General features: G+C 38.5%; 1 protein-coding gene across 1 annotated transcript in view; it reads left to right on the top strand.

Annotated features, from left to right (window-relative positions):
• Window positions 1-27,008, top strand: part of LOC139731684 (adhesion G protein-coupled receptor L2-like) — a 35,721-nt gene extending 8,713 nt beyond the window's left edge. Inside the window, exons 2-26 of the mRNA XM_071642573.1 lie at window positions 4,190-4,355; window positions 4,903-5,031; window positions 6,503-6,630; window positions 7,398-7,569; window positions 8,169-8,495; window positions 8,997-9,053; window positions 9,499-9,594; window positions 10,050-10,153; window positions 10,422-10,661; window positions 11,317-11,530; window positions 11,990-12,139; window positions 13,131-13,197; window positions 13,796-13,961; window positions 14,569-14,618; window positions 15,469-15,589; window positions 15,978-16,087; window positions 17,184-17,283; window positions 17,818-17,980; window positions 18,333-18,399; window positions 19,169-19,229; window positions 19,955-20,040; window positions 23,454-23,580; window positions 24,233-24,447; window positions 25,353-25,572; window positions 26,910-27,008. Of these exons, the coding sequence (XP_071498674.1) occupies window positions 4,286-4,355; window positions 4,903-5,031; window positions 6,503-6,630; window positions 7,398-7,569; window positions 8,169-8,495; window positions 8,997-9,053; window positions 9,499-9,594; window positions 10,050-10,153; window positions 10,422-10,661; window positions 11,317-11,530; window positions 11,990-12,139; window positions 13,131-13,197; window positions 13,796-13,961; window positions 14,569-14,618; window positions 15,469-15,589; window positions 15,978-16,087; window positions 17,184-17,283; window positions 17,818-17,980; window positions 18,333-18,399; window positions 19,169-19,229; window positions 19,955-20,040; window positions 23,454-23,580; window positions 24,233-24,447; window positions 25,353-25,572; window positions 26,910-27,008 (3,339 nt within the window). The 5' untranslated portion in view covers window positions 4,190-4,285. The remainder of the gene's footprint in view (window positions 1-4,189; window positions 4,356-4,902; window positions 5,032-6,502; window positions 6,631-7,397; window positions 7,570-8,168; window positions 8,496-8,996; window positions 9,054-9,498; window positions 9,595-10,049; window positions 10,154-10,421; window positions 10,662-11,316; window positions 11,531-11,989; window positions 12,140-13,130; window positions 13,198-13,795; window positions 13,962-14,568; window positions 14,619-15,468; window positions 15,590-15,977; window positions 16,088-17,183; window positions 17,284-17,817; window positions 17,981-18,332; window positions 18,400-19,168; window positions 19,230-19,954; window positions 20,041-23,453; window positions 23,581-24,232; window positions 24,448-25,352; window positions 25,573-26,909) is intronic.
• Window positions 27,009-27,934: the final 926 nt, after the last annotated feature.

Raw genomic sequence — 27,934 nt, 5'->3', positions numbered from 1 at the left:
CACACACACACCCACACTCATACAAATCCGGGACGTGTGTGAAACATGCATGTTTCTTCAACAGTAAATAAGAGGGAGGAGGGATCTGTCGACAAAATAAATGGTAAGTAAGTAGTGTTACAGATAAAACAAACCCGATCCTTTTAAGATGCCCACAGATCGCAAAGTATGGAATGATTATATGTATTAAGTGTTAAAATGTATCTTGTTTATTGGCGTGCATGTTAAATTACTTGAACAGACACCATGCACTCTCTGGGTCTTATAGAATGTTGTCGAAATGATATGAGTGTCGTTTGTAATTTGACTGTTGGAATCTGTTTGTGGTTTTGCGCCATTCTGATAATCTAGTGGGAGTGGAGGCGGTGCTTTAAGGTCTTGTTTACCTTTGGGAATGCATATATGTAGGTCTGTTGTACCACAAAACATCCTATCATATGAAATTTACCTGATAAAGCCTAAAATATAACGAGATATCTGTATTTTTCTCAATAAACCGTAACTGTAAACGGTTTAGTCTGGAAGCATTTTTATTATAACTATTGTTCACATTTTGTATATTTAACAATATTTAACATCGATTTTACAGATTCATGTTTTACAGTAGTTGTTTCTATCCCTAACTTACATCCCTAACTCACATAAAAATATTTTGAAGCGCTAATGCTGGGTTTTTGTTTCTACAAATGGTAAATCATGGCTTTAACGGTCTCGTCTCGACTGATGAGGCCACGTGAGAAAACATGCATGCTTTCCAAATTCTCTGACGCAGAATATGGCATCTATTTTCTCTTATCTCAGCTGCTTACATTGATAGCTACCGACTTTTCCCAAATACTCGTGTATTACATTAGACCTACTCTGGTGTAGGCAGAAAGATTACTCAGTGCTTCTGCTATGAATATCACATATTCTGTTGGTCAGAAATCAATGAAACGTTAGGGAGAAAGGTATTAAGAAGCGTCGAACGTGACATTATACCCTTACAGAATGATGTTTTGTAGCGATTTATATTGGAGACCTATATTGAACTGAATCAGAAAAGCAAAGAAAAAAGCTTACAAACACATGTCTCCTCCTCAGCATCGCCTATTAGCCATCTTGGTGACGTCAAACCCAACGCCATGAGTATGTTTCGTGCCAATTTTGTTTTGTTTGGGAAGCGACCATGGACATGAAAATATGTTTGCCTTGAAATGTGCGCATTTAAAACATACTTTCTCGAACATATTTTCGCTGCACCCGTCAGTTACAGGAGACAAGTTTGTTTGGACGTACAACGTTCTGTATTGTTTGATTCTACAATATTGCTTAGATCAAACTTAAAAGATGATATTAGCGACCAATCACGTAAAGCATGTTTATATAGGAAGTCGGATTCAGTGAATTTAGCTTCAACATAACCTAGTAGTCCAAATATTAGAATCTATCTTTATCTCTTATCTATTTGGAAATCTGATATTGTTTTACAGAAAGAAATTCTATTCAGACCTATGATAGAAAACATAATGGGCAACGTATGATATTAGTGGTTCTACTGGTGTTAAACGTTAACAGATATAGAAATATAATATGATAAATCAATGTAACTTATTCAGAGACTAATCCGAAGGAAATTGGAGTGTCTGTCCTTATCGATTCTAATTCAAGACATTGTTTACAATTTACTCTTCTTTTTGGATATTTATTGTGAGGCAATAAATACTTCATTTCCTGCCCTATATTTCTCACAATGGAGACTGTCATAATTATGGGCGTTACACGAGAGGTATACAAGCAAGCTAATTAAATACACATCCTTGATTCATACATCAAACCCTCTGAAAGTCCCATCCATTGAAGCAGAACATGGGGAAGCTTCTGCGCAGATACTCTAGCCGCGCTGGCTGTATCGGAATAATTACCGAAATTGAATTTCTTACTCGGAATGGCAGGAAACCAAAGCCTGTCTTTTCTATGCCATTAGTCGGGAGCAATCGAGTGCCACATGAACGTGACATTTCGTTATCTGCTCCTCGTTAAGTGCACCTGTTAGCAGAGGGCCATTAAAACTCGGTATTGGTAGCCTATATGTTCCGCGACAGTAAGACCCAATTCTCAAATTTCAAATCCCTATTTTGTAACGCTTTTCCCGCAGTTCTAACAGAGGTCTGTCGCGTACTTTCTGTATGATGAGAAAGCGTCTACTTTATAACCGTCGTTGGAGAGGGACCAGAATATAGCGTTTCTTGTCGAAAGCAAAATTTCATTTCAGGCTATAAATTCTTTACAGTTCTGATTTCCTCTCCTTTGCTTCCCTTCCCATCCGTCTATCTCTGTACTTTGCTTCTCTCCCCCTTTTCTTTCCCTTTCCCTCTCACGATTTCTCGCTCTTTTACATCTAACTCGAGAAGGGCCCAGTTAGCCTTGCTAGGAGGTATCAGCCAACACACTGCCATCGATCCATCTCGCTTTGAAGGGTAAATTTTAATACGCCTGCAGACAGTCGAGTAATTGTGTTTAACACGTCGATGGTGCTAACCATGTTCACCCTGCATGCCGCCATGCAGTTTGCATTATAGTTCTGCCACCTCTGCGACTTTACAAAATACTAATGATGAACAGTTATCATTGAGAGCAGCAAATCCTGATTTTTTTTTTTCATGCTTATTTTAATTTCACGTTGTGGCTGGATATAATGCTGCACATATTACATGTTTTTCTTCAGTTATGTATTATAATTTGTGTTATGACCAGTCTTTACCTTGATGTAAGTACACAGACTATAGTGACTTCAGAGCTCAAGGGAGTGATATAATTTTTTTTCTGTAATCATACCGTACATTTTGAATTGGCACAAAAGTGCTTTTTATAATCATGTATCAACAAGATGATATGAACACTTGTATCACATTGAAATTGTCGTGTATTCTGATAATAATGTATGTACGCATGTAGGTATATTTATGCATGTATGTATGTATGTATGTATGTATATACACGCGTGTATATATATATATAAATTATTTATATCATTTTATGGCATCTAATGTATAAATTGTGAAGACATTGTACATGCATCCAAAACTATACTTCGTGCGCATGTACAGTGACACCATGTGCCCGACAGCTATAGAGATGCTTGCATCTGGCAACGTTGTCTGGTTACATTAGATGACCACATGACATTCAAATTAATCATAGTTAAGTAATTAGGTCATTATTCTTTGTACCTCTAACTCTCCGGCGCAAGACATCATGCTCGACAAAGTTTGGAACAATTCATTATTTTGTTTCCTTTCACTATAATCTCCTCAAGAATAGTTAAATTGTTGGTAAGATTTTCCTTGGAGTCTGAGTAAAGCTGTAAAGGATCTCGGTAGAAAAATAATAAAACTAAGATTAACAAATGAAATTAGAAGAAGAAGAGGAAGAAGAAGAAGGATTCTCTTTAACTTTACACACACCTAAAAGGCTACGCGAGAAAAATACATTATTCTTGACGATATATCTTCAAATTAAAAGAATAGGAAATCGAGTAAAGACGAGTTTTGTTTTGTTTTGTTTTGTGTTTGTTTGTTTGTTTTTTTTTGTCATTACAAAGATAGACAGAACGATACATCGTTCCTTCTATCTGACCTGGTTAGTGAGGTTCCAAGTCGGTCTTTTATCATTGCAAGGACGATGATTTCGTGGCAGGTTTTATATGTTTGATGCTTACATGGATCACTGCCGTGTCGTGGGGGCATCTTATTATGGAGAAATATTTGTGTTCTGATTTAAACCAGTCATTAAGAACATTATTCGCCTTCTCTGCGTATAACATTAATGTTTCCATAGGTTTCCCAGATCTGTCAAACATGATATATAAACATAAAAGATTAATGCATGACCAAAGAGTCATCGCGAAATTTCCATCTTAATACTAAAATGCATTTTCAGGTTGTGATTGGAATACTCCGATGACTATATCCAGAAGGCATCATAATATGGATATTAATGCACTTCACTTCAACAGTTTCGTTCCAGTGGCTGTTTTTTTTTTTCATTATGTCATCCTCATTTTGCATCGTTAAACGTCTGGTTGTTCCGTTGCTGGTGCTGATATTTTTCCGACCTCATTTCTGGAAGTACATGTTTCACCGGTTTGAAATGAGATTGAGTATTGTCTACATGCTCCTCAAATCTTTGCTTTTATCTTATGCCCCAGGATTGAAAGTGTCTGTGGCTGAGAATTAAAGAATCTTTCTCAGAAGTGACGCCTTATACTACCACATCATTCGTTAGTGCTCGATCAGCGTACATCATGTTGGTTTACGGCTTCTTTCCGCGATTACTGTGCCTAGCAACCGTCGTCTGTATGTGCTCGGCCATAGGTGAGGAAAAATGTCTGTTAATACGTTGATATTTATATCGTTAAAGACAATCGCGATCATGACAGAAACTACGAATTTTACAATTCAAATTTGATTTACTTTCGGTTGGATCTTCACTGTGATTACAAATTCTGCGACCGAATAAACTTTGAAGAGGATTTTTTTTTTTTATGTTAATACGGAAAAGCCGTAGGCATTAAAAAATTCAGTGCCTCTGTTTTTTTTTTTCTGACGAATTGTTGTATAATGAAGATCATAAAGATAACTCTACACATTCACCTTCGCGTGTAAACATTCTGGCAGATGAATACCATGTCGAGCTCACAGTTTATTGCAATATCAAGCAGTTTCCTCCCCTTATTAAAAATCTTGATAGAATACACTCGATCACGTTGGAACTCTTCTCTATCCCCAGTAAATCCGAAGTGTGACGGCAAAATACATCCCATACTAATTATTGTTCAGAACTGGCTGTCTTACCGTTGTGCGTAAGTCATGAAATGTGGATGTTCCTTTCATCATTTTTTTTAATATTTGTATCCAATAGTCGTGACGTCAGAACAAAAGCTCCACTGTAACGCCGGGTTCTACAAGAACCCTCAGTGTGTGGACACACCAGCCGGCTACTGGTGCGAGTGCGGCACTGGTTTCGAATGGAACAGTAAACTATGTATGAGTAAGTGCCCAAAGTTACTTCAGATGCAGCTTGAGGTAACATTGATATTGTTTCTGCTTCCCAAATCCTTTTCTTTTTGTAAGTGTGAGCGTACAGTGTATTTTTATGAGTACGTTTTGGTATGTACGTGCGTTTTTGCGCATGCGCAGCATCAGTTATTCAAAATATTCAAAAAAAGGAGGAATTAACCAAGATATACGCTGAATTATAATATAATACAAAACTTTTCATCTGGACTTTAAATGATAGTATTCAATGTGACTTCGTGCCTGTGATTTGTCTGACTCAAATTAATCGCATGTCTATTAGACTACATACACAATGAGAAAAAAAGGAACAAATACATTCAATCTATTTTGCCATAACCATCTGTTCATATTATATTTGCTGTCCTTTTATATATATATATATATATATATATATATATATATATATATATATATATATATTATATATCCTTGAATGATAATGATGATGATTTTCCCGACCGGAGAATTGTTAAATATATACTAGTGATTACTGACATCTGTGTAATTGTTTCTTTTGACATGTTTGAAAAGGTTGAGACCATTTTCATTACTTTCCTTCCATCATAGTTTTTATTCTATTATTTCGAAGAAGGAGAACATATCGTGGCAAGATCCATGAACGCCATAAGATGGGAGACTGGTGATATTCTTTCTCCATACAGGGCTTAGATTCACCTAACATATTTCGATAATGATTACACAACGACCATGTAGTATAGCAGTCCATCAAACATGCAAGCGTCAGGGTGTGTAGATTGAAATGTCAGCGCTTCCGAATAATTTATGCTGCATCCACGATACACGGGTGGGGCAAATTCAATTTCGTCTTCGTGTATCAATAAGGCAGGTAATTTACATTGGAGAAAAAAAAACAAGACAGGCATGATATGAGGGAGTGATAGTTACATTAGCAGTCCATTAGCAATTTATGTACAGGCCTTGATGACTTCGCCGTCTACTTCCCCGTGATATTAGCAGCAAAGGGCTTTGAATATCTGTAAAGGTCTTTTAAAAGGGAGATTGCTTACATGTTCAAGTAACTGCTAACATCCAGCAAAATAGAAGATTAGACCATGACCTTGCTTTATGTAGATGTCGCCTGATGGTATAGGTTTGTTTTTCCAGTTCAGTAATGAGCTCACAATGCAAAGAATTCCCATCTGTACGTCCACGTTTACATGTCTGCTGTTTATCACAGGTGAATTTCGTTTTCACTTTTATACTGACGAAAGCCACTGCAAAAAAAAAAAAAAAAAAAACCGATGAATTCATTTTACGCTACGATGAATTCTAATCTTAAACAAGTTAACAGGGCATCCTAACCCCTGATGTTTTCACTGTCATCTTACCTAGTGACGCTAGGGAGGTGTTTGAAGAGACCACCTCCCTGGTGAAACCTTACTTAAAAGATGTCTCTTTAAACCTTTTTCGCATCTTTCCAGCTGACGCTGTGGACTCCAGGTTAGACTTCAAACACATAGACCCTCCCAGCTACGCCATACTGCTGGGAAAGAACGTGCCTGCACTCGAAGCACTCACAGTAGCAGCCTGGGTAAAGCTGGATGAAGAGGTGAAAGCAAAGTCCTGAGGTTCTTTCTTTTCCTTTGACCTCACCACTTACCCCTTTATCCCCTTCCCTACCCCCTTTTCCTCCCCCCCCCCCCTTCTCTCTCATAAAGGTCGTACAATTGTATATCCCTTACGCAAACGTCACGAAATTTTGCATGGTTGAAGAATAATGTCTTCCAACATCATATATGAAATCTTACAGTAATACAACTCAGAGTTTGTTTTTTGTTTTTAAAGAAATAACTAACCCAGTCACTCGAGATTATGCTCCTTCTTTGTACTGAGAATAAATAAATTCTCTGGGAAATCTATTGTAAGGTTTCCCTTACTATCACAGAGAAGCCTGTAGTTCTGCCTGCCATGCACTTGTACAATATAGCAGCTTATGAAAGGGACACACGAGAGGGGATTTGACCACCTCGATAAGCTTTGCTTTCTGATACACACTTAATACAGCATAACAGCTATTTCTGGGATATTCCACTTGTATCTCTGTTAATGTTATGAAGGTGTTGTCTTGTAATCAAAGCGTCTTTCCTGTTTCAGTGACTCCGATCCACTTTTGACAATCCTCACACGTACTATGTTTAAATTAATTGGTTATGGAAAAATGTCACACGGCATCAGGACAGGTGACCATCCAATGGTTGTATACTTAATATCGTTTCTCGTCATATTTCAGTCGATATAGTCATGCTAGTATATTCTAATTGTTGCACCTGCCAACATTTTGCACTTTTTAAGTTTCTCGCCTTTGCACGTTTACAGAGAATAAGTAAGAAGCCGACCCTGATCGCCTATGTGGTGGGCCACAAGGAGGAGCTGCGGATCAACATTGGGCGTGTCTTCCGAATAGGCGTCTTCAATAAGCACACGGAAGAGGCAGACTGGGGTATGAGGGCGGGGTCATGGTGCCACATCGCGGTGACGTGGGACAAAGGTATTCCATAAAGGGCCTGCATTTATACTCCGCACTCCAGTCTTTTTAGCCTTCTGCCATTTTCCCCCAATACACGAGCATTTTTCGTGAATTCACGTCAACCTACATTATACGTATCTATAATTTCAAAAGAATATGAGAGTATACCATCGTGACGAAAGAAATTAACCTGACGAAATATGAAATGAAAAGAATGTTTCAGAACAACTTATCCTGGTATCTTGCTGTGAAAACTTATGGAAGTATTCGCCGGCACAGGAAACTGAATAGATGTAATTACTACTCTCTGAACTATATGTCTAATGATTACTGAATGATTGACAAATTATGAAGCTTACATTAGAAAGCAACTCTTTTCCTGGGTTCTATATTAAGAGATTTGATTGGAATTCTGTCGGTTGGAAATCTTGGTGGACGAGGCAGGATCCTCCTCCAATCTCCTTTGAATTAACTGATTTGGTAGCCTACATATCATTCATGGGGAGACCATATAGATTTAGTATCATTTTTTTTTTTTTAATGTTGTATGGAATTGCAAGCATTGAATTAAGATGGAAAACGAGGAGTGCTGTGGATGTTTCTTTTCCATCATCTCACAGGTGGAGCTTGGAAGTTATTCAGAAATGGCACCCTGGTGGCTGACGTTAGCGGGACTTCCCCCAGAGCCCTGCCGCTCGACGGTCACATCGAGTCCGGTGGCGATTTGACCATTGGTCACATGATGCACCACCTGAAAGATAAGACGAGGGCCTTTCTGGGCGAGCTCAGTCACGTGCATGTGTGGAACGTCACTCTGAATGACTCGTACATCCACCAGATCGCCACCGACTGTACCTTCACTTACTGCGGTAACGTAGCGGAGTGGGTAGACTTCCGTAGCGGTACGAGGGGTATGGTCAAGCTTCGATGGCCATCAAGGGTGTTTGGTGAGTTCGTCAAAAGCAATGATAAGTGATAGTAAGTGGTCATTTGGACAAAGACGGAAAACCCGCATCGAGTGCAAACCGAACAACTGATGCCGAATAGTATGGTAATGTCCAAGAAATCAAACTCGTTTGTTCCTTGAAATTTCATAAGATTATGATACTCCGTACTTCTACAATAAGAACACATTCACTTTAATTTCAAGGCAGAATGACTGACGATGTGTTCTAACCATTATTCCATAGATTCTTGGATGCTTCATGAGTAATGATACGGTTCTGACGCTTGTAGATACAAAGCTGAAGTTCTTTGAATATCAGGAAGGACGAAATCTTTCTGTCTTATTTCCGATGGAAAATATATCTGTCTTGGATTCAGATATTTTGAGATAGGTTACAGTAATTGGCGTAAGGGGTTATAGACTAATCTATTCAAATTTTGCGATTCATGACTTTGTAGATTTCCTCTGTCATATCTAACCAATTTGTTTTATCCCCTTCCAGATGAATGCGTGATGAACAAGGATGACGATTGTGACAGTCACTGCAGTCATACGATTGGTGAGATCATCAAACTTAAATGAAACCTTTAAGTTCTGTATCACACATGTACAGTACTTGCCTGAATATCATTTGCATGAGAAAGCTTGCCATTGTTATTTGCTCAAAGTAGGGCCAACAATGAAACTATGGTGGTTTTTTTTTTTTATATATTTGTCGTTGTACATTTCTCTCTCCAACTTTACGAAGCTTGATTTTAAGCGATTTAAAAACGAAACTAGTAGCAACATGGTCGTACAAATTGACGTGCTTGATATTAACCCTTCCTGAACAAAACAAAATGTATAGTATATATTTCCTTCAGAATTAACATATATATTTAGATATCTATACATTATTAACATATCACTAGAGGTCTTTACGAATCATTGTGTAAGACACTTAAATCTGAAGTTATTGGCTTAAAACACAAAGTCTGTTTATGTATATCTTTGTCTTATGAAAGGACCTCAATGTAACCAGGGCCATGATAAGAACATTCTATGGCCTCGGACACCAACGGGTCACAACTCCACCAGACCTTGTCCGGGCACAACACAGGGTAAGTCTCAGGACACACAGTATTTGTGTGTAACATGTTTTGTAGTGCACACACATGATACCAGATTGATAGATAGATAGATAGATACATACATACATACATACATACATACGTACATACATAGTTATATAGATGGATATATATACATCATACACGGTTCGATAGAGAGATGGATCGATTTGTGGATGGAAAATACACACATACACATACTAGTACATAAAATACATGCAAACAAGGATGGACAGAGAGATATACAGGTAGATATATAAATAGTAAAACAGATATGCTTGCAAACACACAGATAGACAAACACAGTATAGAAATATTTGTACATGCATATCTCCCCACGCATTTGGATGTAACCACCTTGTCACTGTAGGGTGCAATATAATTCTATTCTAAAGGTAATTACTATACTGGAGATAATAATTTCACAATATGTGTGTTTCTTCCAGGTTTCGCTACTCGCACATGCCTGCAAGATGACTTGTTTGGCGAGTGGGTGGAGGCGAATGCTTCGGCTTGTGTGTCCCATGAACTCAGGGATCTGAAGAACGAGGTAGGTGATAAAAGCTCACGCAATGATTTTGTATTCCCTGTACGTCTTCTACATAAGCTATTCAACATTGAGGCTTTTTCCATGTAAAAACATCGTAGTTATAGTGTCTGAAACATTACTTGCACGAAAGCAGTACCATTGTTGGACATGACAATTGCTTAGATAAGCCTGAAAACTAAACACATCGGAGTAGAGGTAATATTTTGATGCATAGTCTAAAATCTGTAAGCACGTAGAGTTCTAACGACTTCATTTTCGTTTTTCTCAGATCGAGAAAAGCGTGTTCGGTCCAAAAGCCAACATTTTGCCCTTCCTGGAACGCCTCTACAATTCCACCCTGGGGAAGAAAACAAACCCGTCCGATCTATCGGCGAGTATCGATTGCCTCCGATTGATCGTCAGAGCTCAGGCTTCGTCGTTCGATGAATATCACTGGACCGATACCATGCTGAGATTCAAGCAACCCAAGGCTTACCCGAAGTACGGCGATACTGACAAATTCGTGAGGGTAAGACCACATCGCTTTCTTGAACGTGCCAGAGTTTGAAAATACAGATTAAAACCCTCAAATGGCTTAATAGACGTTATTGGCGGAGAGTTTTGTAGGTAATTTGGATAGATGGATTGATTGTTAATATTAACAATAACAAGGCAGATGAAACACCTCTGAAACTAATTGAAATTTAAGTAGCATTTTCCGCTTTAAATAACGTGGAGAGATTAACAGATTCATGAACTTGGCATCATGGCACGAAGCTATGTGCTCAACTTAGGAAGAACAGAACTTTAATCTCATTGTCCTTCGTTTATACATAATGTTTCCTTTCTGTTGGTGTAGCCAAACCTTCTCTCTGGACAATCAGTAGATCGACCATTTTCACCGCTAATTCCCTCTTTTTCGGTAACAGGTTAAGTTTCCTACAAATGAGTAAGACGTCATCAGTGAGATCATTGATCTCGTCAGTAAACATACACATTTCAATTTAAAAAAACAACCAAACAACAACTTATGACCTGAGTAAAACCATTTACCGGGTATCACATTCTATACGCCACATGTGCAAGAACAGCTGCTTGAGTAGCTAAGACGGTTTCCGAGCAAGTGTTTATGAAATGTATATCACAAAAGCCAGATAAGAAGCGATTCTGTCTTTACGATGCAGTGGTTCACCGACACCGTCGACAATATCATCGACGAGCGAAATGACGTGGCGTGGAACGCGACGCTTCCCCGGGGCGCACAAGCCGTGAACCTGCTCGAAGTGATGGACGAGTTTGTGGACTTGTTTGCCAAGAGCTTCCTCCGCCATGAGAAGAGGGGCGATATATCGGTCGAGGAAGGCGATGGAAAGAAAGCAATCGTCAGGAATAACATCGGTACGATGGATTAGAGAGCTTCATCATATCGTACATTTTCGCTGATATTAATGAAAAATAAATCTATCATATTTGTTTTCACCACCACTATTGTGATACTAACTGATTTTATGATAATTTGTCATTAATTCTGTTCCCATAGTTATTAGACCACCATTATCACCCTTAATTATCATATTTTTTTCATTCATTTTTCTGCTTTAGTTTCCATTTCAAGCGCGAATCGATCAAATGTCGATTGAACCTCTACTAAGCATCAATGTGATCATTTTTGCAGAAGTGTTCATACACTCTAAAAATCATTTCCATGATGCTTAATTGCGAAAACTTAATTTAGTCCGATGTGAGTCATGTTTTTGATGTTTTGGCTCGAAGGCAGACACTTTTTTTCCTTGAAATTCTCCATCACGCATAAAATCACACTTACGCTTGATACATTTGTTTTCCTCTTGTTTTCAGCTCTGTATTTGGAAATGGTGCAGCCCAAATCGTTTACCGGCTCGTTCTTCCCTGACACCACAATCCAAGGCATGGGATCCATAAAAGCCGAGGTCGGACAGGCCATCATTCCCAACACGCTCTTCGACGACCTGGACGACGATCTTCTGGGTGCGAAAATGACTGTCGTTACAACTGTGATGAAGCCTATACACAGCAGAGTTTCCTAAGATTTCGAAAGAAAAGACGATGGACATAGATATAAACAGGAAACGTGTGTTTGGATTTCTAGCTGTGAGATATTTTTGAAGACATACGACGCTGACAAATCCTCGTGGGTTTTACACATAAAGTTCCACACAGTTGATGTACCTCTTTTGCCATATTACTTAAGTGGCAGATAAGTTTTGGTGCTGATGCAAAGCACGTGAATTAATCTCCATTTCTCTTCGCTGCAAGATGATTTGGGAACATCTGATTGTGTATCTAATTCAGATATGAAATTATCATTACAAGGGCACATATAATCTGGTGATAATCACAAGTAGTACTCATTCAGTATTTGGTTGGTTGATTGGTACATTATAGCTTTTTCTTTTCGTATAAAAACAGTGAAAATATAGCAAATGATAATGCTTCAATGGTTGAGTAAAATAAGGTTAATTTCGTTAGGTACTAGTTTTGTTTGATATCATTGCGTACTGGGTGCTTAAAGGGATGGTACCGTATAGATGGAGCTGAGGATTTGGCTTTTAACTTTTTGCAAGATACCAAGAAACCACTTATGAAATGGTACAGAGCATGCCATTCCAAGAGGAATGCAAAGTTTATTTGGTGAAAATCGGTTTTGTAATGGCTGAGACATCCCAAAACAAAGTAAAACAAAGCGATCGTAATAAAATGTGGGTCCCACACTTTATTAGTTTTGATCTGTTTTGGGTATCTCATCCATTTCATAACCAATTTTCATCAAATAAAAGTTGAATTCCTGTTGGAATTACATGCTCTTTCATAATTCATAAGAGGTTTCTCATTATCTCACCCAAAAATGTTAAAAACCTAAAGTTAGGTCTCAAACAAAACTATACGAGCCCTTTAAGCAATACGCATTTTTTTTTAAATCCTCGACAATCATGTGTTCCATTCCTTGTTTATCTTACAGAAAAGAGCGTGGCTGTATATTACATCCGATACGAGAAGATCGCAAGATATTTGCCAAACCATCCTGAGTAAGTAATCAAACCACTGATGATTCTCTTACAGATTTGCTTCATAACCATCATCAGAAAACAAAGCATTATGTGGTTTGGATGTGCCTAAATATTACCGATGTTCGCAACAGTCTTAGCGCTCAGATTACTTTGTGAACATGCCCTTCTCTTTCTTTGCTCAACTGCATAACAACAAACAAAAAGAGTAAAATAGATATAGTTCATACAATGTTTCGTCTGCTGCAAACCTTTAAACAAGTTGACAGCATCGCATATGCCTACCAAGCAGTATTGATTACTGACTTATTTTTAATGATTTCATTAAGCATTACAGCTAGGCACACATCATTTCTCAGTGGAATTGACAAACTGGAGCACTTTCAAGCCTCACTCAATACTCACATCTTCACCAGGCATTTAATTGCTTACTCTCTTTGAGGAGTCTGCGCCTTCGAATGTTTTTAAAATAGATATAAATGACGCTATACAAAATATGCTGTGGATCATGATCATGATTATCATAAATACTACGAAAGAGTCTGAAAATTATCAAAAGCTTAATTGTTGCTGAATCCATATAACATTGTGATCTGACATGATATCCTCACACTGTTAGACAAGTCATCGTGCAGTACGTCAGAGACAAGGAAAAAGAAGACCGACACAAACAAGACAACGTCAATTCCGTGGTCATCTCGACTGGCGTGTACTCGGAGACTGATATTGGAGACGTCTTTGCCAACCTCACAGACCCCATCGAAATCAACCTGAAGTTTACCAACGTAAGAATGCCCGGAATGTCATAGCCAGCATTTGTAATATCAGTGTAACGTTTTGCTTTTCCACCCGCAATGATACTACTCGCCGTCTGTCTTCAAAAATCTTACACGAATTTTCATCGTAATGTTATGCTAACATGGTAAATCATGTACAAAGTATGTTATGATCAACTGTATAACTTCCACTTTTCAGGGTTTCCCGGTCAACGACAAAGATAAAAAGTGAGAATAAGAATTTGATCTACTAACTTCAGCGTTTTGTTTTATGTTAGTCATACTTTAATGATTAAGGGAGGATTGATCCATCTCAGTTCAGTCGTATCATGCATAGATACAAATGTTTTTACAGTATGTATTTCAGCACGAATAAGAATCGTGTTAAGTCAGAGAAAATATACAAATTTGGTCAGACAGAAAGGCGTGTCTTGTTTTTTCAGGGATATTATCATTATAGATATTGGATATTAAACTTCTCAATCAAGTCCACTCTGTATTATAAAAGCGCTTTCGACATCTTCGTATTCATCGCTTTGTATGATTATGTACACTTAAACTTTTGTGTCATGACCATGAACTACATTTTTTATGTCATTTTGTTTTCCTTTTGTAGTCGTTCAACATCTCCAATCCGGACTGTGTATACATTGACATCAGTGGCGGGTAAGTGGATCACATGGATTGCTGTCACTATCTAAATAGCAGTGTCATATCGTAATGTAAGATATTCATATGGTGATAACAACGTACATATAGCAAATGATATAGAGAAACTGATGCCAGCTAACACCGAATGCTAGTTGAAAATGTCTTTGGAATCACGCTTGAAAAAACGTTTACAATCTGTACATGATATCTTCTTGAATAGAAACTGCAATTAAGGTATAACTCTCAATGCGATCGACCGTAAAGCAAAAAAGATATGGATGTGATCTTCCTTCTGAATATATGGGGTTTTTTTACTTTATATGACCTTCAAGAACTTATTTATTTCTTTTCTATCTTTGACAGTAGATCCCGTCTCTACAAGCATGAGATGTTTCTTTTTAGAAAGAAAGGGTATTCGATTAATACTGTAAAGCATTTGAATACACAACACTTACACTTAATAAGATCCCAGTTTTTCTTCCACACCATGCATCAGGGTAATGGTGGTTATTTGGAAGGTTCGTAAATTCGAAAATGAAATAAGGTTCATTATTCCGAAACACAGAAATTTCTTTTACCTTAGATGTTTGTTAATCCGTAAATAAAATGAGCTTCGTTATTCCGAATTTCCGAAATGAAATAAGGTATACGTAAATCCGAAAGGTGCGTACTGACGAACTTTATTTCGTCTTTGGATTAGCGAACCTTCGGAAGCACGACCTTTTTTCCACTTCCGGATTAACAAACCTTCGGATTATCGAATCTTGGAAATGACGAGCCTTGGAATAACGAACCCTCGGATTAAGGAACGTTCAGATTAACAAACTTTAACCATTCATCATATTATAATCTGCATCTCTTTCAGGCCAAATGGATGGTCTTGGGAGGATTCGGACGGGAACATTTCGTCGGACGGAGAGTTCGTCAAGTGTCTGTACTACCGCCTAGGCACGTTTGCTGTCACTACCGATATGTACGACATTAATGTAAGTAACGTGAATTACAGTGGATCTCAGTCCACACACGCACGCATACAATATTATAATATGTGTATACGCAAACTGTGCTGTATGTAAACATAATTATACACGTACGCGTATGTTCCATGAATGAGCATTCCAGTGTGTGTGGTCAATGAAAAAATTGGCACATCATGATAATATAAATACATGATAAATTCCACTTGTTCACCGTTAATACAATTCAAAAGTTGCTTGGCATAGTTAATCATAGCACCAAAAATAAAAAGAGAATAGATTTACACACACCATTCATTTCTCTGTGCAAAACTAGATGGTAAATGTAGGGTTTCTTTTTACACTATTGTTCGTTCATGAAGCAATGATGTCATCTGTTTTCATTGTTGTATTATAGTGGGATCCCGGTGAACCTCCTCGGTTTGTCGTCAAAGCAGCTGGCTACATCGGTATCCTCATCTTCACCACAATGGTCGCCATCTCCCTCGGCGTCTTCTTCTACCTCCGGTACGATTCGTCAACCCCGAATTCCCGCCCTTTTGAGAATCATTGGGAGAAAAGCTGTATTAAGTATTAAGGACCCTGATGTTTTATAGGTGTCATTTTACGAAAATGGTCCCTTCTCTACTAGTGCTGGTGTGGGCTTCACTGTACTGCTGTAGCAGTACAGTATAAAGCGTACGCCATAAACCAAGGTGACCCTACACAGACATAGAAAAAGGGGAAAGCTGTAACGGGAAAGTTAGTTTTGATAATAGTCAAATTATGTCATATCAAAGAAGTAGAGAGGCTCCTACCAGATGCAGTGTACAATGTAGGTGCTAGCCCTTTCCCTACAAATTTGTATCCTCAAAGACTTTATAGAGGAATTATCATGTTTTGCTAGGCAAACGGTTATAGGTACTCTAACGTCTATTACATGTTGACTTCTGATGGGAATAATACTACAAATTTATTAATCACTAATATTCTAGATGTTTAAATAAAAAACTGTATTGCAGATTGGTATCATTCTATTGTTTAGTTTTCTGCACTCACCAAGCTCCACCCCTAAAATAACACCTGTCTTGCCATTCGTGATCTCATCAACAGTACAATAAGTTAACAAGTAAAGATCACAATACCCACTGTCTTGCATCTTTCCTTAACTAGCGCACAAAATCTCTCCAGACAGATCTCATATGATAACACCACTGAACCTTGGAAATTACCATCGTCATTAAAATGCATGTTGAAAAATTGAGAGCATGGCAAGAAAAGGTGTGAAATTTTCTTAAATGAGTAATGTCTTGCTGTTGTGAACTAGTATATCATGTTAGAGCAAGGTGCATACCATTTTTCACTGATCAACTGCCTTCACAGTTGATGACATCACGAAAGGCATGGGCAATTTTTTGAGGATGGAACTTAGTAGGTACAGAAATATGAATAATGAAGTAATCAAATTTGATGGATATTTTGATAAATTTAATGATTTCTTAGTTTGTGACGTCAAGACCTATTAATTTCAGAAGAAATCATCATGGGCGCAGAACCAGTAGTGTATTAGATGTCAGGGGACCGAACTCTGGTCATGATCTCTCTTTCCCCAATCTCACGACAGGTGTACAACAGACACAGTAGCGGTCCATCGCAACCTTGCCATTTCGCTGCTCTCCCTTCATATTCTCTTCATGATTGGCATCACACGGCAAGAAAACGCGGTAAGACATGACAGTAATTTTTTTTCTTTCTTTTTTTGATCGCTAGAATTATGCATCCGGAAGCGAATGATTTGAAATTTGCTTCACAGGATGTGAGTTTTCAGTCTTTTGTAGTTCCTTCTGTTCGAAATTAGCACAGAATGTTTTGGCTTTTTTAGGAGACGTGTAGATGATTATGAAACTGATCGGGGTTATAATGATGAATAATGAATGGATGATGATGATGATGATGATGATGATGATGATGATGATTACCATTATCATACTTGTTATTACTATCATCTTAGTAACGAAAGTAGCGGTAACAAAAATAAATTAAACCACGCGATACCTTTGTAGCTTCTCTACTCTCTGATAACTCGTAGGTTTCGGTGTTTTATGATAATTTTCACTTACAACTTTGGTCCGAACGAATGGTTTGCGGTTAATGAATAGGGCCCATGTTTCGTCAGTGGTCTCAGCAATCTTTGCTGTGTGAAGAATGTCCGTGGTTCTCATTCATAAAACCGGGATTTTACTTTGTCTCCTCTGCAGACCGTGTGTAAGATTTTCGCCATCGCCATCCACTTCTTCTTCATCGCCTCCTTCAGCTGGATATGTAACGAGGCTTTCAATCTCTACATCGAGGTGGCCAACTCCATACACGCAGACACACAGCAGCAGAGACCCATGCTGCGATACTACGTCATTGGCTGGTGTGAGTAGAGACTATGGACAGCCATACTGCTTCAATTTTAATTCAATGCAAATTCATCTCCATTTCCGACAGAAAACGTAACATACATTTTACTTTTATAGCAGGAAATAATGTAAACAAGACAACGTGAAATGAACAGAGTGAATCATAATAGTGAAACACTGTATAGAAGTGATACATTGTAATGTATATTGAAGTAATCAAAATGAAGTGAACAATATGAAAAGTTCAGAGAATGGAGGGACGCACTGAAAAGACAATGCTTGAAGTATGTTGGCCCCTGTGGGGAGGAAGATCAATCGCATTATAGATATCTGCATAAAGTCTTAATTATGTTATCGTCTGTTCACAGTTGTCCCAGCCGTCTTGGTGGGGGCGCTCGTCCAGAGCAAATGGGAGACGTACTTCGCCGCTGATGTGTGAGTCGTAATTATTTGACACACTGTGAAATAGTTGCATTGGTCGTCTGTTACTCAATAGAGGGCGTATTTGAATATCAATACATTTTGGGAAAAGACCAGAGCTACTGCTTAACAGACATTTTTTTTTCTCAAAGTTATGTCATGGAGCAACAGCTAAATGTTTACTTGTACCTGCGTAAGTAGATAACGATAGCCGTTAAATGAAATGTAACCTTGATATGAGGCTGCTGACGGTGTAAAAGAAAATCAAGGAATGATAGTATCCAGCATGTTATTTACTGTGGATTATTTATCAGATTATCATAATGCATTGCGCAAGTTCCAAATTCTTTTGACACTCCAGTAACGAATTAAGAGAAATATTTATTTCATTTCACATTTTTGTGTCATTAAAATACGGAACCATTTTCTGCATTCACTTACAATTTCACTTCACAAAATGATGATGTAAAATTGTCAGTGACATTTTTGTGACTATTATGTTATTGAATTTGGTTCAATGTGCAGCCAGCTTTGTACATTGATTTTTTTTTTTCATAGAAGTATATACCTACTGCGGAATTTGCGGATATTGTAGACGCAAAATACTTAGCAGTTTTAAGCATGTAAATGCATAATTTTGATACAGTATAGCGACACCACATTGTTGTCGTGGTTCATACATTGATTATCTCGATTCAACTGTTGCATGCATGACTGTAATGAAGTGGTTCCATGACAGTCAAATCATTAACTTAAATTCATACTCCTGTTTTCTGTCTCTCAGATGTTTTATCGATTTTGAGCATATATGGTTATTGGCGGGACCGGCGGCGGGAATGTGGGCAGTAAGTTCGCTCATCTCTGCTATTTCCACTCCCTCCTCTTTCTCCCTCCCTCCCTCCCCCTCTCCTCCTTCTATCTCTCCATCTATCTATCTCTATCTCTATCATCTATCTCTCTCTATCTATCTATCTGTCTATCTATCTATCTATCTATCTATCTATCTATCTATCTATCTATCTATCTATTTATGTCCCACCAGTTATCAATTTGTATTTTCTTCTCTCTCTTATATGCTGTTTACATTTTATACGTTATCCATGTAAATATCATCTAAATTTCTACGACTGCAACCAACTTCTTCGATGCTACGAACATATACATGTACATACTTTTCAGGGTTTATGTTAGCCCTACTATACAATATCATACTCTATGCCACAGCTTTCCATTAGTTACAATATTATGTGCATTTGACAAACTGCAAAAGCAGTGTTGTCGACTGTCAGTAGCAGCAGTTACCCTTAAAGAGAATTTTAGAAGATCAGAAATCACTTTAAAGGCATTATTTGATACTAATCTATAAAAGAAGAATCACTTGCAAAGATTATGACATACTGGTAGTAAAAATTACAAAGAAAACGTTTCCTACTATACGTGATGTCATATCTTTGGATAAGTGATTTCTGGATAGTCGTTTTCCTCCTGAAAAGTATACCTTTGTTTGATATTATTTGTTTCCATCACATCAAAAGGTCATACCCCTATTTCTAAATTGCTTGTGTTACAGATCACCGTGTTTGTCTTAGTTTACACAATGAAGGATATTATGGAGAGTTCCTACTCCAAGGACAAGGAGGCAAATAAAGTTATCGGGTAAGAAACAAACTTTTGATTCCACTTTAGTATCTAATCATTAACAGCCCGAAACGTGATTCCGTTTACAAATACAATGTAGGTCATAATCTTGGGCCCCAAACGTGATGGCTGGTTCAGATACGGATGCCCGCGGCTCCACGGTTCAGTTTTTTGTTTTTTGGTTTTTTTTTTTTTGTTTTTTTTTTCAGCCAGGGCACAGTCAGTCAGGCACAGGCGCAGAAAACTGCGCCTGTCGAAAAGCGCCGATTTCTGCTATCATGAATATTATAATGACAATACCCATCATGCCACGCGATGCTCGTAGTGTAAAAGGCATGGAGAAAATTTAGGTGATTAAAACACCTAATCGATATTAATTTCGTACGAAAATTCCAACCTTGACACTTTTCTGATATTTCCTCTGTAGTAAGCCAAATACCTAATCTTGCATAATAATCATTTCTAGGGGAATAAAACCTTGACATCTGGCGTAATTCTGGTCGGAATACATAATTAGGTAAATGTTTTTTGAATGACCACCGGTTTGCCCTCTTTTTAGCCTTGTGCAACAGGTGTTGGCTAGTGTAACAGAAATGTACTCCTTCCTATCAGACCTTCCTCTCTCCCTTCTCCTCTCTCATCCCCTCTCGTGGCTTCTTTCCCTTTCTCTCCCCCAGCACAGCCACCTTCCATCTCTCAACGCATCATCTCTTTCCCCCTCTCTCTTCTTTGTGGTACTCTCCCCGGCAGGTTGGGTTCTTATCTCTGTTGAGTAAACATAGGGCAGCAGTTTAAAACAAGGAAAGTGTTGTGAAAGTGCGGCCAGGCTCTCTGTGGGGCCTACCTCGTACCTCCCTGGTCTTGAACTGACCATGGGCAAAGCACAGAGGCAGGGGCTATGCGATAGGTATTGCAGTTTTAGATTAGATTCCAGAGAGACAGAGTTATACAAGAGAGCACATAACAAACATGAGTTATCAGAGTTAATTGCAGATGATTCTGCAAAGGAAGCAGAACAGCGTAACATCGTAACAGCAAGGTAATCCCAATGACTCCTACTTCATTCTCAATCTCACTAGCCTATTTCTTGATTTATAAATGAGCTATGGTCAGTGTGGAGAGACCTATATACGCATGGTGTTTGTTGGTGAGAGCGTATGGCTCTGGATGTGCCTGATGCATGCTGTATTTCGATATAATTATGGTGATACAGTGAAGTATACACATACATACTATCGTGTTTGGGCAATTTGTCTTGCATACAGTACTTCGTGCACTGCAAATCAGTAAAAAGCAGTAACGGGCGCCTGATACACAGACGATATCAATGGAACCGACTGTTCGCGAAAACTACGAGAATCGATTGTAGCGGGCACACTTGCTCGGCGCTCGGGCGGATAACCCCAAAGTAGCAGTTTTCTGCGCCTGGCGGGAGGCGCAGTTTTCTGCGCCTGTGCCTGACTGACAGTGGTGGAGCATACGCTTTGTCAATTGATTAGGGGAAAATATTCTCCCATCTCGGATACGAAGTCATACTAAAGTGCTATTATTGTTGTTTTTTCTGAGGGCCACAGGTTGTGACGCATATACGCATCTTTCATGGTCCTGTATACTAGTCCCAACTACCAGGACAAAAAGTAGAAACTGATTGATATAATCATTTTTCAGTTGTTAGCTGTCTTTGCAAGTTATTTTAAAATGTATTCAGTGAAATACAAAAACAACATGAATAAATTCATCAAAGGGATTTAGTCGTTGATATTGCATTTATGTCGATCAACGTGAATACGATCGATGATTACCTGTAATGAATGAATGAAATGCACGAATGAATGAATGATTCAGTCAATCAATCAATCAATCAATCAATCAATCGATCAATCAAAACCGTGGGACCTGCAGATATTACAGCTTCTGCTGACTTCTTTTCTAGCACAAAGCAGATTAGACCTTGATATACTGGTCGGCCAACGCTGAAAGACATGCAAGGGCCACATGCACCAAAAGGATATCCACATTATTTCAATGATTGGCAAATCATAATTATCAGTCATCAGTAGTCAGAACACTTTTTGGAATCATTATAGAGTTTGTGCCTTCAACGCTCGATTGTTGCAAATGAGGGGTCATTTTCACAGACGACAATGGCGGTTATTCAGCTTCTGTTTCGTAGTGTGTTCGCCATCACTTGATTATAATACAACCATTGGGCTGAAGAGATCATACCTGTAAGATACAATATATTGGATTATTATCCATACAGAGGATTTTTAGAGCCCAAATACAAGTGTTATTTTGTCGACGCACCTCATAACCTCCAACCCACTTAAAAAGTTTGTTGAACTCGACCAATATTTTTTGCCGAGGCGACCAATATTTAAAATATTGGACGGCAAGAGGGGGATTCCCCAAAGTTTTTATAAACTGGTTGAGATATATACGAGATAACCTGAAATATGAAGTAAAAACGTCTGTGATTGGTCAATCACGAATTAACTAGAATATCGTTTCTTCTAAAATTCTGTGTTCATGCAAACAAATTTCATATATCAATCAGTTGAAATTATTTTTTATACAATTTTTCAAAATAGGAAGTTAAATTTAGGTTTGATGAAAATAAGTTGCCTTTTTTTTTGTGCATGCAGGCGCAAGGCGACGAATGATCTGCAGCTCTGCATGCTCAGCGCTATACTGCTAGATAGCCCGCGCGCGATATACAAATACATGTAGCCGGCCGCCGCTTGCATTTGCATGCGCGATAATGCATAATCGATACTGTACCGCGACGTGTACGTATACACTATACAGTAGGACTACTAATTGTAGTAGCCTAATTCGATCTTTCACGATCTACGGTAGATGTGACGTAAATTGTTTCTCAGATCTCGGATACAAATACATCTAATTCTGGTCTAAATTAGCTAGATCTCGGTCTAACAGTAACATGACGGCTACCTTGGATACATAGATCACTGTTTTATCAGAGACTGAAGTGGATTAACTTGCACTGAAGAGTGTAGGCCTACATCAACATACCATACCCCATGTCAGGATCACTACACAGTAGGAGACCACACAGCACTCGGAGTCGGAGACAGAAAGGGTAGGCCTAAGTGAAAACATTCTTCGCTAAAATCCTCTGTAGGATAATAATGATGATATTGAATGTCCTATTTTCGATTAATACAAGGAAATATTGGACTCGCTAAGCAAAATATTGGACTCGTCTTCGACTCGTCCAATATTTGTGCATAGCTCGTCCAATATTTCCTTGTATTAATCTCAAGGCCATCCAATATTATATAAATATTGGGACCTTTGTCCAAGTTGCTCTTTTGCGTTCGTGGCCAGTGTTGTCGTCATGACTTGCATTTTTATTCCTTTTTTATATATATATATTTACAAGTGCTTTTGTTCTCTCTTGATTGTAGTAACCACTGCAAAGGCTGCTGGATCCAAGTTGTGTTGATGGCAGTAGCCTGGGCCTTTGTCTTGATATCAGTCGATATGTACAGTGTTATCCCGCAGATTCTTTTCGCCATGTTTGATATCTTACAGGTAAGTGGCATCGCCAACGCACTCAAAATCCACAAGATCTACCCATAGTTTGATTTTCACTTTCCATGAGTGCACTGAATAAGCCATGAATGTGACAAGTATGTCAGAAAGTGTACATCAGTGACATTTTTCAGTGACACGTTTCATAGAAGTGATTTATTTAAAGTCCATATGATTTCATGAACTTAGCGTGACACCATGCCGCATTTTTGACTGATAATGTGTACACGAAGTGTAGCTAGGCAACAATGAAGGCAGCAAATATTCAGGCACTTATGAATATAGTGTGCCTGTGAAGAAAATGGTGGTAAAACTTTGTATAATCTATTCTTACACATGATATTTGCGCCAATAACTTCTACAACCGGCATCATTTAATATCCTTTAGGATAGATCTTTTTCCAGTCTTAATACCAAAGCTCATCAGACTTGTTTATCAAATCAAAAAATTGTTAAGCATATAATTTCATAGGAAATATTTTCGAGGTACAGTAGTTTGTCAAAGTGACTTTCTGCTAATAAATGGTATTGCAGTATCGTCAAAACCAATCGGTATATTGATTATAATGTGACAGCTCCCGCATCGACACTACAGTTTTAAGCATAAACCATACCACTGCCTGCATTACCTTGCCCTGTTTTCGTCTTCCAGGGGGCTTTCTTCTTCGTATTCTTCTGCGCACTGGACGGAGAAGTCACGGAGATCCTAGCAGAGCGCCGCTCGGCCATGCCGGGCTTCAACGTGTCGCCACACGGCATTCAACGCTCGACCAAGTACAGCGTGTACAGACGCTATCTCCCGCCGAGGTCTAGCGCGAGGAGATCCCAGCCACCGTCTCACATTCACAGCCCTTCACAGCACGGCAGGTAGACACCATTCGAGCTTTTGTGAGATTCTTACAACTACATACATTATCAAAATCAAACAAGTAGAGTATCCAGTGACTAATGCTAATTAGTGTAATTCCCATAATTGTGGTGTAAGATTTGGTTGACCAGTAGTTTGTAATGAAAGCTACCGAAATTAACTGAAGATGCTTTACTTCCGAAAATGCTTTGTCGCTAAAATTGGTCCAACAATTTTAGTGCATAAGACGATATTAATTTACTCCATTTCTCAACTCAGAATCAGCGATTACTATAGGAGACTGAGAAAGTTGAATAGGCAACATAGTAATATACTCCTGCAATACATGTTTTATGCAATACAAACACAGTGAACACTATGCTTTATTTTATCAACATCAGAGAAACATTTGAATTCCTAACTCTGGACGAACTTCCAAAATGAGGGCTTTCCAACCCCTCCATATCCCTGCATTATAGCCGAATAACCCACTAAAGGGACGAAAATCGATAAAGTATATAACACTGAAAGGCAAGATTCAGATAATGTCACATCGACCTAATGCCTCCATTTTTGTTTTACCTGTACTAGAAATCCATTGTGTTATTCACAAATATGGACAAAGTAGAAGTTTGTCACGTGTTATTAGAATGGGGATCTTTGATTTTGCCATAGACAAGTGTTTATTCCGATCCGAATATCGCAATGTTGTCATCAGTCATACCTGCTTCGCGTCATGTTCCTATATTCATTAATATAGCAAGAAACAGTAACAACTACATAGAAAGTTTCATGTTGTAATCACATTTGTACTACACGTTGTTTTCGCCTTTGCGAATCTTTAGACGCACATATGATTTGGTATTCATTATGTTGTGTTTCACCTTGTTTTGTTTTCTACATTATCTGAACCTTTTCACCAAAGCGCCCATTTATCTACGTCAGAGCGCGCCAGAGATTCTGGTGATCTGGCGCCACAACCACAGGAGAGAGGCGCCGGCTACGGTGGCGACAGGGGAAGTGGTGGTGATCGTAGCCCCGCCCTGGTGAGGTGGGGCGCCACTGCCGTACAGGCCCTACGGAAGCAGCACCTCGCTCGCAAGGACAGCGAGGCGAAGCGCGAGGTACTGGCACGCTTCTTCAGTGTGAGTGTAGCTAACCGCTTTCACATGGGCAACGCCCACTTCACTCCTATGCCACACACCTTGTTGATGTGACCCTATGCACCAAGACATATGTTTTGTTCTTTCAAAGAGCACATAAAATGGCGGAGGCTTCTGATTACTAGTAGTGCAGCAAAGTGCGACTGTTTGAAACTTGCCTCAAGTGCTTTCTCTAGTTGTCTAGTGAAGGTAACTCCATAAAACTCATCTTAAGCATTATTTATGTTTGTTTGTTTGTTTGTTTTTGTTGTTTTTTTTTTTTTTTTGTTTCTTCGAAGTTGACTTCCCGCCTTGTCTTCCTAAGCCAAGTGCCTTGGCGAGCTTTAACAAGTCGCCCTGAACAAGGCGCCTGGGCGAGTTTCAAAGAATCGCTTTTTCGCCTCTAGTATAATTAATTTTTCCATACACATCAAGCTTTAGCATTTGAAGTCATTATTTGACACTTTCTTAATGTGGTGGGTTCATTACATTGCAGTCAGCAGCCGTCGCAGTCAAAATATTACATGAAAGAGCGCTGGTTTTAAATACATGTATTTTTGCTTTTGGATTGAATATAAAAGAAGTTAGGGAATATTGATCTATAGAGGAAGGACCTTATTCATATCACGCATATATATAGTGTGTACAGAGTGCCAGGCAAGCTACGTATATTCAAGACATTTTTGTGTGCTGCATGACAAAGTTTAGAATCCCTATCTTAGCCGGCTACAACTTTTCACGAAAGTTTTCTAGCATTAAAACCAGAAGTTCATAAGAATTGACGGTCAAATTCAGTCAGCCCTGACCTAATTCCGTCTTCCAGAGCTTGTTTTGGAGTTTATTTCAATGCAATAGTATCTTTCTTAGGCATAATTAGAGGATACTGATCGCCATTCGATTTCAGCACAGTATGTATGAACATGAAATCTTTATTCAATGAGAGACAATGGCTCACAAAGGCTAATGTGTCTATAGGAAGATGTTTGGGTGTGCATGTTTCAGGGGGGTTTTGTGTGTAGGAGGTTCTTTTTTCTATTTTTAAGGTTTCTGCTGCTGTAGCATTGAATACGTAATGAACAATACAACTTAAGAAAATCGCAACTACCATGGCATTGAATAGAAAGCTTAAAGCTTGGTTAACTTTTGCCAGTGAAACCGCTAGTAATGTTACATATTATGAAGTAGTTCAATTTCATTTAATCCTAGTCTGATGTATTTAGCAAAGTCAATTCGATCACCAATTGCAGTTTGGTAGGAGTGATGTTACATCATGCATAGATGTGTTCTGAGTTTCTTTTCCTGTTTTCTTACTTTACGTTCATACATCCTCTCGTGTTCAGGATGAAGAAGTGAAGGTTGCCCTCCAGACTCCACCCAGGGGCCCGGAGCCACAGGACGTGGGTATGAACGAAGATGACCATCTCGTCACGTCCGTGTAATCATCATGAAATTATTATGCAAATTAAGGGCGCGGCGAAGAATGTCCAATCACGTGGTGTCTCCCCTGTATTACGTCACGCAAAACATCATGTGTGTACTCACACGAAAGAGAGGCTTTATAGAATTTTTCTTCCCTCAGAATACATGTAATGATTCAAGCAGTAACCCTGTCTGGTTGCCGTGCTCTTACTATCTAGCATGCATTCATGATAGTCTCCATATTATATATAGACGGAATGTTGTCTCCTTTCAACAAACCCGACAACGATCAGTATGATGCGTGCACCCGAATTATCAAACTTTTCAATGCAGATACTCAGAATTCAATTCAATTCAAAATGATTTTACTTCCATATAAAGTAATACAAAGTAGTATACCTAACGCTTACATAAGTACAGAATTGCCACCAAATCTAAAATCACCAGAACGTGTATCAAATTCAGCTTGCATCAATTTTACTTGTGAGATACAAAAGTCTTTCTTTAAAGTTTCAGCACTTTCCGCGACTGCTCGATTGTGCTCAAGTTAAAAATGTGAATCAAGTATAACTAAAGTGAACAACTGATGTACAGATTTACCAGACAAGCTCATACGTCAGACTACAAATTTTAGTCTATTTTCTCTTCCGAACCCTCAATGATGTTTCGCAAATTTCCGATTAAGAGAATAAAAATCGTCGCTAATGTTTTCCAATTTTTGCAGAGACCAAAGGACAGTATTTTGAATGATGGGCAATAATGTGATTGTCATTGGTTGACTTCGGAAATTGATCACTCCTTAACCATTTTCATTTTTTTTTAACCTAGCAATTATTCGTTGTTTTGAAGGTATCTATTCTTGAGCTTCAGATCCCAGTAAATGGATGTTCATCTTTCTTTCTTTCCTTCTTTCGTAGGGTCGGATTTCACGGAGCACGCGAACGAT

The sequence above is a fragment of the Diadema antillarum genome, unplaced genomic scaffold (genome assembly GCF_040938485.1).
Source record: "Diadema antillarum isolate AM-2024a unplaced genomic scaffold, OU_Dant_1.0 seq00000382_RagTag, whole genome shotgun sequence".
Taxonomy (NCBI): domain Eukaryota; kingdom Metazoa; phylum Echinodermata; class Echinoidea; order Diadematoida; family Diadematidae; genus Diadema; species Diadema antillarum.
Note: the sequence above shows the minus strand (reverse complement) of the source record. Positions and strands in the feature narration are given on the sequence as shown.